Source organism: Salvelinus alpinus, chromosome 8 (genome assembly GCF_045679555.1).
Source record: "Salvelinus alpinus chromosome 8, SLU_Salpinus.1, whole genome shotgun sequence".
In the NCBI taxonomy this organism is placed as follows: domain Eukaryota; kingdom Metazoa; phylum Chordata; class Actinopteri; order Salmoniformes; family Salmonidae; genus Salvelinus; species Salvelinus alpinus.
In genome coordinates this window covers 35,326,937-35,340,517 of record NC_092093.1, presented here as the reverse complement: position 1 = coordinate 35,340,517, position 13,581 = coordinate 35,326,937, and the positions used below count along the sequence as shown (strand labels likewise).

At 43.4% G+C, this 13,581-nt stretch overlaps 1 protein-coding gene across 1 annotated transcript in view; it reads left to right on the top strand.

The window, feature by feature from the left end:
• LOC139583042 (cyclin-dependent kinase 19) overlaps positions 1-13,581 on the top strand; it is a 75,467-nt gene that overhangs the window by 40,661 nt on the left and 21,225 nt on the right. Inside the window, exons 5-6 of the mRNA XM_071413732.1 lie at positions 11,709-11,766; positions 12,901-13,032. Of these exons, the coding sequence (XP_071269833.1) occupies positions 11,709-11,766; positions 12,901-13,032 (190 nt within the window). The remainder of the gene's footprint in view (positions 1-11,708; positions 11,767-12,900; positions 13,033-13,581) is intronic.

Below are 13,581 nucleotides of genomic sequence, written 5' to 3'. Positions count from 1 at the left end.
TTGAGCACCATAGGCTTTTTTCCACTGCGGTTCTTTGGCGAGCTGTCTCTCTGTTCTGAGAAAGGTTGCCTCCACTGCTTTTATGTTGTTTGGCAATGTAGATGGGTCAATGAGCCATGGATACCTTGCACGCCAGTGTGGACTATCACTGTGGTCATCAGCACCAACATAAGTCAGGCCACCCTTAACAACTTCCAGCTCCCTTTCTTCAGCCAGAGTCATTTCTTTGCCACCAAGTTGACAACTGCCGCAGCGACATCCTCCACATTTTGGGGTGCAGGGGGCGCCAATGCTATCCCATCTCCACCACTCAACAAAATCCCGAGGGGAAATAGCAGAATAAGAAGACTTGATGGTAGGTTTGGCGCAGATATGTTCTTCATACATCAATGCTGCTGTTCTCATGGATCTGGCGAAGTGCGCTCTGGACTGGTGTGCTGTAACTGTAGCCTCTTCAAACAGACCAGGGTGTGTCCCTGCAATTGTCTTTCCCAATGGCCCATCCCATAGTACAAGGTCCCCAACGGTGCGTATTTTCTGTGGGACCAGTCGCCCTTCCTTATGGCTTATCAAAAGCTGTATCTGTCTTGGTCTAACAAGTTCATTTTGGGGGACATCTGGAAAGAATTTTTGGAGTCTTTTGGCTGTCACATGTTTGTGAATCTCTGCAATGCTATCCAAACCATAGCAGAGGAGTTGGTGGGATCTGACATTGCCTTGCTCTGTGCGGACCCGGATCTTTAGGAGGTACCGTTTTGTGGTGACTTGAACTTTCATTCCTCCCACACCATGGGCAACAAGGGTTATGGCTTCACTTCTAAGGTTCAAACGATCAGCTGCATCATGAGTTATATAGTTTGTATCTGATGCCAGGTCGATCAAAGTCCCAACTTTTTGTCCTGCATTGGCCGTGACCTCTAAGAGCATCATGATGACTGGCCACTCCACTATTCCATTCTCTGCTAGAAGACTGGGTTGGTTGGACACAAGAGAGGTTCTGGCTATAGTGTTGCAAAAGGCATTGCAACACTTCTCTGCAAGTTCAGGTGAGAGACTTTTGATGAACTCTTCTTGGGCTTGGGTATAATGTTCTCTTGTGTCACCTCCCACTTTGCTGTTATTGGACCTCTGGACGACATTCCCTTTGGATGTACCAGCTCTCGGGCAGAGGTAATAGTGGTGTTCTGTAGCACGCTGTTCTATGCAGTCTGGCCTCCTGCACAGAAACTCTGATTTACAATAGTCACCTTCCTTGTGAATCTCCAGGCATCTTTTGCAGGCTCCCAGCTTCCTGACAGCATCTCTTTTCTCTGACAGCTTAAGCGTGCGAAACTTTTGGCAGAAATATAGCCTTTTCTTATGCTTGCAGTCTCCGCAGACCACACATCCTTGAGCCTGGTCGCTTAGTTGGGTGGAGGTTCTGGTTCGAGCTTGCCGAGGTTCAGATTTCGGTTTTGGTTCCTCCTCTCTCAGTTGGTCCAGCTTCTCATAGATGGCTTCTTGACCTTGAAGAAACTTGTGGAGGTAGTCAAATCGCTTGTCTTCTTCAGCTTCATCACCTTTGCCAGCTACATGAAGAAGCCATTCCTTCTTCAGGCCATCAGGAAGTTTACTCTCTATTGTCTTTGTTACAAGAGGGTTCTTTATAGCACCGGTCTTGCCAAGCTCGTTCAGATCGACCAGGGCTTTTTCTACAGATTGGATGAGCTCAACAATCCTCCTGGGCTGGTTACCTTTAACTGCTTGGAGTCTTTGGAGCTCTTCTACTATCTCAAGGGCTATAGTTGTTCTATTTCCAAAGCGGTTCTCCAAGACCCGGAAAACCTCCTCAGCAGTTGTGTAAGTTGTAAGGTGAAGGTCTCGTATGGTCTTCTCATCCACATTGTCGAGAAGTTGGAATTTTTTAACCTCTCTGGATCCAGTAGGTTCTCCCTGCATCTGGAGCGCTTCCCAGTCTTTTTTCCACCGGTGAAACTCTCGGCGGATGCCAGAAAACTTTGGGAGTTCAGCAGGCTTTAATTTAATTGCTGGTGTGGCCACAGAACTGTTTGAAGTAGTACTCAATCTGCTGGTTTCTCCTCTAACGTGTGCCCCTGTAAAGTCTGCTTGTCTTATTGTGAGATTTGGCAGGATAGTTTCAAGGTCTTTGATACGACTCTGGAAATGTTGTTGCTCTGCTGGGGGGGCCCAGCACTTCCAATGTTTATGCACCTCCTTCACAAGTTTCTCTAGTTGTCCGATCATGAAGAGATATGCATCTGGGTTTTTACTTGGGTCCACAGCTCCCACGTTTTCTGCTTGCGACTCTGCTGTTGTAATTGCTTGTGTCAGTTCATATTCCCCGAAATTTGCCCACAATGTCTTTTGTATGAGGTCCTTTAGCTCTTGCAGTTTTTTCTCACACTCATTGGCTGTTTTGACCAAGTCAGACTTCTGCTGCTCGCTCAACTCCTCTGCATCAGAGTTTTCTTCAATACATTGCCCCTCTACATCATCGTTGGCTTCCAGGACTTTGCCAGCTTCTGCAGTGAGCTTCCTAAAATTGTCTCTGAGCTCCTCTTCTGACATCATTGTATGCATTCGTAGCACATTATTGGCCAGATGGGAAAACTGACGCTTCGCTGATGTCCTTGCGGTCTTTAGCTGCTCCACCAGTGATGAATCAGCCATTTCAATCACAGCAGCAGGCGGGAACAGTCTTTACTTGTCTCTCTGGACACGTGTGGTCACTTTTCTGGTCCTTTTCCAGTCTTGAGCCACGGTTTTTCACTGTCAAGTTTTGACCTCTTTCTTGTGCAATTCCCCACTTGAAAAGGACAGTCCCTCCACATGAAGATTTTAACTGGATTTCACTCAATAAACAGCCATGGAATCAGTTGTTTGTCTTTTATTTACCATTCTTTGGTTGGCAGTAAACAGGTGAAAAACCTCAAAAAAGAGATGACAAATACAAGTTATTATTTGAGTTGACAGCCTAATTAAATACACATAATTATCCACATTCACCTCAGATAAACACATTTCTGCCATTATAAAATACAAGGTTTCCACTTTTAAGCAAATGTTTCCCAAAATAGAAACCCACCATTTTTAATCAAATGAACAGAATCTGTATATTTTTATCTAAATTTGCATTTTAGCCAAATACATTCAAAATATTTTTAGTAGTAAAAAATTACATTTATTTTCTAATCAGTAGTTTTAAACAGACAAATCTTTCATTTTTTAGCCAAAGATTTTTTAGACTATACATTTGTTACTGAATTAAGAACTTGGTTTACTAAGATTTCTACAAAGTTTAAATTACTTTTAACCATTTCAAACAAGTTATTTGTCAACAATGAATTTGGCTCTTCTTACTTTTCCTTTATACCCCACAAACAACATTTGAAGTTATAAATACCACTGCAAAAGTCCTATCAAAGTTAAGAGTTAAGAGTCTGTGTTTTCCAGAGTATCATTAGCAGTGCACTGCTTAAGTCAGTATAGTCAAGCATGGCCAATATGGCGCTTACCGGCTGTCTTTCACAGTTTTGTGGAGGGCTTGGACTTGCACAGTCACCTTGATCACAAAGATGAAGTTTCCTTGGTCTTGTGGTGTTATAAATGCTCCTTTCACTGCGGTCTAAAGACAACAGCAGAGCCAGGTGCTGGCACGCCCTGATTGCCTGGAAGATTTGTTCCACCTGGTTCACTACTGATTGAAGGAGGAGGAGTTTCACCACTGAGGAGCTCCCAGGCAGTTTGTCAGCACACTGACACCTCATCCACTGATCAAATCAAACTTTATTTGCCACATGCACCGAATACAACAAGTGTAGACTTTACCATGAAATGCTTACTTACAAGCCCTTCACCAACAGTGACACCAACTGCCAGCAGCATACCACCCTGCATACCACTGCTGGCTTGCTTCTGAAGCTAAGCAGGGTTGGTCCTGGTCAGTCCCTGGATGGGAGACCAGGTGCTGCTGGAAGTGGTGTTGGAGGGCCAGTAGGAGGCACTCTTTCCTCTGGTCTAAACAAAGATCCCAATGCCCCAGGGCAGTGATTGGGGACACTGCTCTGTGTAGGGTGCCGTCTTTCGGATGGGACGTTATACGGGTGTCCTGACTCTCTGAGGTCATTAAAGATCCCATGGCACTTATCGTAAGAGTAGGGGTGTTAACCCCGGTGTCCTGGCTAAATTCCCAATCTGGCCCTCAACCATCACGGTCACCTAATAATCCCCAGTTTACAATTGGCTCATTCATCCCCCTCCTCTCCCCTGTAACTATTCCCCAGGTCGTTGCTGCAAATGAGAACGTGTTCTCAGTCAACTTACCTGGTAAAATAACGGTAAAATAAAAAATAAATAAAAAACAGTGAAGATGAGTTAAGAAAAAGATGAGTTAAGAAAATATTTACCAAGTAGACTAAAATAAAAAGTAATAATAAAAAGTAACAATAACGAGGCTATATAATAATAATAACAATAACGAGGCTATATACAGGGGGTACCGGTACTGAGTCAGTGTGCGGGGGTACAGGTTAGTTGAGGTAATTTGTACATGTAGGTGGGGGTGAAGTGACTATGCATAGATAATAAACAGCGAGTAGCAGCAATGCACAAAAGGGGGTCAATGTAAATTGTCCGGTGGCGATTATATTAATTGTTCAGCAGTCTTATGGCTTGGGGTTAGAAGCTGTTGAGGAGCCTTTTGGTCCTAGACTTGGTGCTCCGGTACTGCTTGCCGTGCGGTAGCAGAGAAAACAGTCTATAACTTGTGTGACTGGAGTCTCTGACAATTTTATGGGCTTTCCTCTGACACCGCCTATTGTATAGGTCCTGGATGGCAGGGAGCTTGGCCCCAGTGATGTACTGGGCCATTTGACTCTAACCTCTGTAGCGCCTTACGGTCAGATGCCGAGCAGTTGCCAAACCAGGCGGTGATGCAACCAGTCAGGATGCTCTCGATGGTGCAGCAATAGAACCTTTTGAGGATCTGAGGACCCATGCTAAATCTGAGGGGGAAAAGGTTTTCTTGTGCCCTGTTCATGACTGTCTTGGTATGTTTGGACCATGATAATTTGTTTGTGATGTGGACACCAAGGAACTTGAAACTCTCGACCCGCTCCACTACAGCCCCGTCGATGTTAATGGGGGCCTGTTCGGCCCACCTTTTCCTGTAGTTCACGATCAGCTCCTTTGTCTTGCTCACATTGAGGGAGATCAGTCTTCACTGATCTGTCCTTTTCCTATTGGTCATTGATCTGAACTGTGATACAGGCTGCTTTTAACCAATAGGATGCATGCAAATAAGTCACTTGTTTGCTTGCATATCTAAGAGCAGCAATGAGTGGTGTCCACTGCAACAACTATCCTAAAAGCAACCCTCTCGCCAACTAACTGAATCCTGTTATGTTCTGGCACAGGTGCTGTTAAATCCTTGTACACTTTATTATTAGAGTTTTAACGCCGTTGGCTGTGGAATGAAGTATCTCGGCTGGTTAATGTTGTCAATTCCCACCTACCCTCACCAACCGCCACCACCCAACCTGTACTCTAGCACCCATGTGAGATTTTCTCCCCCACGGTTTTCCCACAGTGTTTTCAGTGGCGTGTATTAATGGATTCCAAGGGAAGCCAGGCTTTCCCAAACATTGGACTATGATTATTAAAAAAAAAAAATTCATCTTTCGTTCTCTGTCTCATAATTTTCCTTCAATTCGCCAGAGGCTGAATGTATCTCACCGGAGAAAGCTTGCGAGCAAGCGAAACAGCACCCCTCTGTCTCAGTATATGTAGGCCATCTATCTGATGCTGTCTGGTCAAAAAGAGTATGACATTGTTGCCACCCATAGCATCGAATGTGAGGGAAGCCAGCGAGCATTTTGCTTCCCTTGATAAAAAAAAATGCTAAAATCATACATGGGAAGCCAGTTTGGATTTGGCTTCACACCAATCACAAGCTAAATGTTATTTACAGAATTGTCTTCCGGGTGGCTAGATAGCTTGCTAAACTTGTCCCTTTCCTAAATTAGCCATGGATGGAGATAGGAATTTGGACATATTCCCAAAAAAAAAGTAATTATCTGTCATGGTCAATGATTATAACGGCGATTCTGATTTAACCATAAATTCATACATTGTGCCACTGGCCTGAGAGGATGGAAGTTTAATACGTAGCTAGATGTAGTAGGCTAATGTTAACTAACTGGACTGGCACATCGTTGCCCATGAAAGGAAGTTAGGCTAGCGAGCAAGCATTTTAGCCAGGTGGCCTAGGACAACAAACACTACACACTTTCAGGTTATGACAGAGTCATGAAAGAGAGGAGGATAGCATTGGCGTTTCTGGGTGAGTCAACATGTTTTTTCTTCTTGCACTCACACAAATAAGTACCATGGACAGCCATACCATATTTTGCTTACTTTGATTGGACTAAATTGTTTTTGGTATCTTTTAGTTGTCACTATATTAGACTAAACAGAGGTGATTAGATGATGTTGAAATATTGAAGTTGAAATGGTGCTGGAGTAGTGGGGCAGTTCCTGTTTTTTGTGACTTGCGGTAACTCTCTGGTTCTAAATCAATAGTTGTTTAGTAGTCCAAAAATGTCAAACATTAACTTGCTTGACCATGCTGTATGTCATGTAACTATTTGTTTGTGGGCAGGTGTTGCTCTCTGGTTTTATGATGAAACTAAGGTGTGGTTGAATTTATTCTGCCACTGTTTCTTCTTATTGTTTCGGCCTCGGGCCTATATATCGTGGTGGCAAGGGATATAAACTAACAGGTTATAGATGAAACAGCACAATTATCACAACAGGTTGTAAATGCCTTTTTTTCACTGGCTTGGCTTCCTCAGTGATTTTACCCATGCACCACTGCTGAGTGTTTTCTGGAAGTGTTTCTCTTATTTGGCTGTTAAAACCTCTCCTCCTTGCAACACTTATCTCTGCAGTTCCTTATTAAGAAGCTTCTTTTCTTTGTAGATTGAGAAATACATGTTGCTCTTCTGATTGGCTTAAACCCAACAGATTATGGTCCAACTTGGACTTTCTATGAAAAGGGCAAGGCTATATTACATTATAACACTGTATGACACTGTATACCACCATATAACACCATAAAACAGAAGCATAACACACGCCAACTTGCGTATGGAAAGCCAATAGTTTGTGTCATGCCTGCCAGTGTGACTTGCTATTAGGGGCACCAGCTGTGTCATTATATTGATTATATTGATTAAAAACTCATCATGTATGTGGATGTATGAACAGGTAGTAGAGAATCTAATCTATTATAACTCATTGGTGCCAGCTGTTTGATGTTCACTCCCTGCACACTAATTGAGTCAGTCAATTGATGTGACTTCCGATTCATTCCGTCACTGGAGAGGCAGAGGAAATCAGAGAGTGAATCTGCAAATCCCACAGCTACGGGAACCTTATAAGGTCTCCATCAAGTCATCCCCTCTTATGCAATCTCTCTCAGGTCTCCCAGATGGCAGCGTCGTGTGATGAAGACCAATGCTAACTCACGTTATATAAATGCACATGGCTCTATCAATCAGGGCCTCAGTCACTGGGCCTACCACATCAGCCTGAGTCGAGTAATGCAGAGATGCAGTTTACAGAGCGTTTTTGTATTGTAGGCATACTGTTATTAATGGCCTGTAGGCCTACTGTTATGGTGGGGTTCTTTTGGAGTTGAAATCTGATTGATAACATTCAGAGGATAGTGGACCACGTTGTTGATGATGATGGGGATTGCTAAGCAGTTTATGACATGGTAATAGTGGATTGCTATACTTTTGCTTAGAGATTCTATAGCATAAGCAGGTATTTAATGCCTGGTCAATATATGCGGTTAATGAATCATCCAGGATACAAAAGAACGGACAATGGACTTGTGTGTTTGATTTCATGTGTCTGACCTCAAACACTAATAGAGGCTGAGGGTAAGCCCTGCCGTAGCTGCCTGCCTGTTGCACAAGCAAGCCTTTATCTAAGCAGAGGCCAGGGCTTTCGTCAGTACTACACTCTTAGAAAAAAAAAGTGCTTTCTATAACCTATAAGGGTTCCTCGCCTGTCTCCATAGGAGAACCCTTTGAAGAATCATTTTTGGGCTCCATGTCGAACACAGAGGGTTCTACCTGGAACCCAAAAGGGTGCTCCTATGGGTACAGGCGAATAACCCTTTTGGAACCCGTTTTTCTATGAGTGTACTGTACATGGTTATTGTTCTCGTTGGAGAACATACTCTCCCTAATCTGAGCATCAACTCTTCTTAATAACTATTTTCTTTGCCACAGGATGAATTTCTCAGTTGTCACTTTCTCTGTATCTGATTCCAGATAAGGTTGATGTAATGCAGTTTAATGTGCTTTCTCAAAGCTAGCACTTCCTGCTATTGTGGATAAAGGCCTGTGCAAATTCCACTCTCAAGCTGGTGGTGTTAGGAATTGGGGTATGTGAGTATCTGTTTTGCGCAATTAGTTTGTTAGCCTTTTCATTGTGAAATTGTTCTGAAATATGAAAGAGTCAAGTTTTTTTCTGCCTCGCATTTTGCTACTCATTGAAAAATGCCACATTCCAGCGCATCTGGATATGGGGTGGTTTTCTATCCATTTTTACTCCACAGTAATGTTGGGGGAGGTGTGTTAGAGTTAGGCTAGAGGGGGGGGGGTAGCGCAGGCAGCATTCCTAGATCTACAGCCACAGGGGTAGATACGAGTAACTGCATGGCTCCCTCCACCACTCACTTTGCCCGTTATGCAACACGTAACCTTGTGCTGCACTGCACAGCTGCAGAGAAACCAGCCTACCCTACCCCTCCTCTCCAGTAAGCCAAGCAGCCCCGCCCCCTGCTCCTGCCTAAATTATGTAACCCACACTAGCCAGAGAAGTTAGATCCCTCCCCCACCATGCTGACTGTAGCTGTACTCCAAACCAGAATACTGCAGTAATTCCTATTTCTGACAGAAACAAATGTTTGAGGTTGAAAATGCCTTAGACAGTCAATATATACAGGCCGTAGCCACATTACACTGAGAGTAAAGTCAGGTTTCAGCTGCAGCAAATAGATGTGCTCGGCTTCTCTCTCTCTCACACCTACCTGCCTATGGTGGCTCGTTTTCATGATTAACAAAAGACGTGCCCTCTGGTGTAATGGAATATTGTTCATAGCTGGAGTGATCCCTGGCTCCCCGTAGTCACGTGTCACATGCGCCACTAGGAAATGTCTAGGAAAAACAGCAACCCCACACGAACTGTCCTTTTGTCTGAATATGTACTGTGTGTGTGTGCCCTCCCTAGGTCTATATCCTGTGTCGAGTGGGCTGTGGCAGGCCTGCGCTGTAATAACTCATGGCGCAGTGTGTAATGGGGTTCTGATAGTACAGTAGAGTGGTTAATGCTTGTGTGTCGAGAAAAAAACAGGTCATTACTTAATCATAAGACATGTAGGAAGAAGAAGAAAAAAACGACTACAGCCGAAAGCAAAGACAAAGACACTGAATTAATAATGGCACTGCTGTATGGTTCCCAGTACATGTAAAGATAGTGTGCCTCTGGCACTTGCTGGTCTAAAACAGGGCTATTTTTGACTCTACAGGTTTGTTTTTTGTGAAAGACGGGCACCTCCTTAGGGATTGAATTTTCAGTCCCACGGAGGGCTTAGGGATATTTGTTTTCCAGTCTTGACCCACTCTCATGAAACCTCCTTACATTTCTGGGAAGCTAAGCACATGTTAGAGTCCAAAACAATCCAAACTCTTGTGGAAAAACTATCAGACAGCAATATTACAACCTCAATTCGGTGCTCAGTTTACTTTTTCATTGCCCATTCATCCGATCTCTGTTTTTATGTGAACCTTTTTTGGTAATTATTACTCACCTGTATGGACATATGATCTCTTTAAACATAGGGTCAGTGAAAAGGAATGTCTTTAGGCGGACTGTATTAGCCCACTTATTTAGAATTTGAAAGAGGAGCCGGTGCCAGTCATTTGGGAGTGAAAAGAGACCCTCCTCGAGGGAGTCGTCATTGTGTTTGCAGATAGCGGTGTTTTGTTGTGTATTTGAATAATAGAGCTCATTATTAGTGGGGTTCCTATAGCAACAGCCTGTGTTTGTTGAGCAGACTGAATCCTATGAGTTTAAGATTCACACACACAGACTCAGGGGACTGACAGAGTACCTTTTTACACTCAGACGACATGAATGTGCTGTATGGATAATGTATATTGAACAAAAATGTCAATGATTTTACTGAGTTACAGTTCATATAAGGAACTCAGTAATTTGAAATTAAATGAGTTAGGCCCTAGTATATGGATGTCACATGACTGGGCAGGAGCGCAGCCATGGGTGGGCCTGGGAGGGCATAGGCCCACCCACTTGGGAGACTGGCCCACCCACTGGGGAGCAAGGCCCAGCCAATCAGAATGAGGTTTTCATCAGCTGTTTCATCAGCTGTCCGGGTGGCTGGTCTCAGACGATCCCGCAGGTGAAGAAGATCCTGGGCTGGCGTGGTTACATGTGGGCTGCGGTTGTGAGGCCGGCTGGACGTGCTGACAAATTCTCTAAAACAACGTTGGAGGCGGCTTATGGTAGAGCAATGAACATTCCATTCTCTGGCAACAGCTCTTGTGGACATTCCTGCAGTCAGCACACTCCCTCAACTTGAGACATCTGTGGCATTATGTCGTGTGACAACTGCACATTTTAGAGTGACCTTTTGTTGTCCCGAGCACAAGGTGTACCTGTGTAATGATCATGCTGTTAATCAGCTTCTTGATATGCCACACCTATCAGGTGGATGGATTATCTTGGCAACGGAAAAATGCTCACTAACAGGGATGTAAACAAATTTGTTTACAATTCATTTTTGAGAAATTATCTTTTTGTGCGTATGGAAAATGTTGGGGATATTTTATTTCAGCTCATGAAACATGGGACCAACACTTTACATGTTGTTTTATATTTTTGTTGAGAATATATTGATGGGTAAAGTATTAGATGAAGCGATACTATAACACGGAGGCCAGTTTTCTTTGTGCATAAAGCTTTGTAGATGGTGAAAGTGAGAATATCATGGTAAACTGTTATTTGATGTATGTATTCTGCAATTTGAATTGTTGGTACACAGACTGTCTGGCCTAGATTCATATTTTTCTTATGTTTCTCAATGTTTCCGGGTTTAAATTGGCTAGGTGGTTCTGGTGTCATGCAGTAAATCACATTGCTATACAGGGCACCATAATATCATGCCTCCCCAAAGCCCCAAAACACAGACTCAGACAGAGAACATTATTATGTCGTTGGAAGCAATGTCCCAAAGGGACAGGCATGCTTCACCACCATGGTAGACCTTGATATCAACGATCAGTAGAATCATTGATGGAGCAATCTTTCACCATAATATTTTGATCTATTTTTTTTTGTCTTTGGCAGTATGGAGGGTCAAGAGCGTAACTTACATTCCATTTGGCATGCTCTGCCTCTGTTATTTGTGTGTTACACTGGTATTGCCCAAACCTCCCTTCTAAAAGTAATTGGAAATGCATGGAATTTTCGTCTATTATGTGATCAACCTGTAAAGTGAATGTAACCTTATTTCTATGTTGTGTTTTCTTAGTTGGACTTGGAGCCTCTGAGGCTTCCCTGAAGGCTGAAGCACACGCAGAAGATAGTTGACTGTTTGTCTCTCTCTTCTCTAGAAACCCGCCAACATTCTGGTAATGGGGGAGGGCCCAGAACGAGGACGAGTGAAAATCGGTAAGATGGGCTAAATGTACACACTGAAGTCAGTACTCTGTAGATGATTGATGGAGCGGGCTGCTGATTCAGTGATTTTAAAGGCTAAACTTGTCAGTAAGTATGTTTTTGTTGTCAGTAGATTGACAGAGATAATGTATGTGTACTTATATTATTTGTATTCACATTTGAATGGAAAATAAATGTGATCAAAACAGCTGAATGATGTGACCATAGATCAATGAGTTTGTTGACTTGACTGAGAGTACAATGGCTGTAGCGTTTCACCTTCAGCCAGCCTCTGAGTGGGTCTCTGAACACAGGGACACGGGGGCAGGCAGAAGGGCTTAAAATGGCCACATGACACTGATAACACTATTGCATAACCTACTCCCCAGCGTGACACTATTCTGGGATGATGTCACAGGTCTGCAGTGCAGGCTGGACTATATTTATACCCTAACCCTGAGAGTCTAGTGTTAGTGCTAAGTTATTATTTTAGAGTCACAGGACCCCCTTGGTGACTGCAGCTGTGTGTCGATGACCGCGTGACATCCACCAAGACCAGACCACCAAACTTCACTTCGGGTCCTGCACAGACACAGAAGACTTACCCATACTAGGGAATTACCTTTCCATAAGACTACAGAAACAAGAACTTCCCATGAGACTACAGAAATAAGAACCTTCCCATGAGACTACAGACCATGACAGACTCCAGGTTCTGTGCAGACCTGGCCCATAAGATGACTTATTGACATAAACACCAGCCACACAGTATATTTTGATTGGACTTCAATCCAAATATATATACATTTGATTTGATTAGCCTGCTCTTGTGAGAGAGAAAAAAGCAGTGGAATTCAAGAGTGGTGGCTTTGACAAGTTATACATTGCCAACGATATGACTTGCTCAACAGAGCCAGGGATCATCCCTGAAACCAAACACTACCACCTTCACGGAAATACCAGGTCAAAGGCTGCTTGAAATACTTGTGCTGCTAGTCACTATCAAGTCTCTTCTGATGGGGCTCTCCTGGCTTAAGACATGGAGAGTAGAGTAGCCTTGAGTTGAGCTCGCCCTGTTTTTCATCGTCATTCATTCACGTTGATACTATGTTGTCTTTCCCCCACTCTATCTTATTCACCTTTTAGCTGACATGGGCTTCGCCAGACTCTTCAACTCACCTCTCAAACCCCTGGCGGACCTTGACCCCGTCGTGGTGACGTTCTGGTATAGGGCCCCTGAGCTGCTGCTAGGGGCCCGACATTACACCAAAGCAATCGGTGAGTAATTTGCCTTAACGTGAGAGGTACATATAATCTGTTTCTGGACTCTTCTACATTAATATGGATGCTACCACGATTACGGATCATTATGAATGATGAGTGCGTAATGATGAGCGAGAAAGTTACAGATGCACAAAGATCATGCCCCCAAATATGATGTACAGTTGAAGTCGGAAGTTTACATACGCTTAGGTTGGAGTCATTAAAACTCATTTTTCAGCGACTCCACAAATTTCTTGTTAACAAACTATAGTTTTGGCAAGTTGGTTAGGACATCTACTTTGTGCATGACACAAGTCATTTTTCCAACAATTGTTTACAGACAGATTATTTCACTTATAATTCACTGTATCACAATTCCAGTGGGTCAGAAGTTTACATACACTAAGTTGACTGTACCTTTAAACAGCTTGGAGAATTCAAGAAAATTATGTCATGGCTTTAGAAGCTTCTGATAGGGAAATTGACATAATTTGAGTCAATTGGAGGTGTACCTGTGGATGTATTTCAAGGCCTACCTTCAAACTCAGTGTCTCTTTGCTTGAC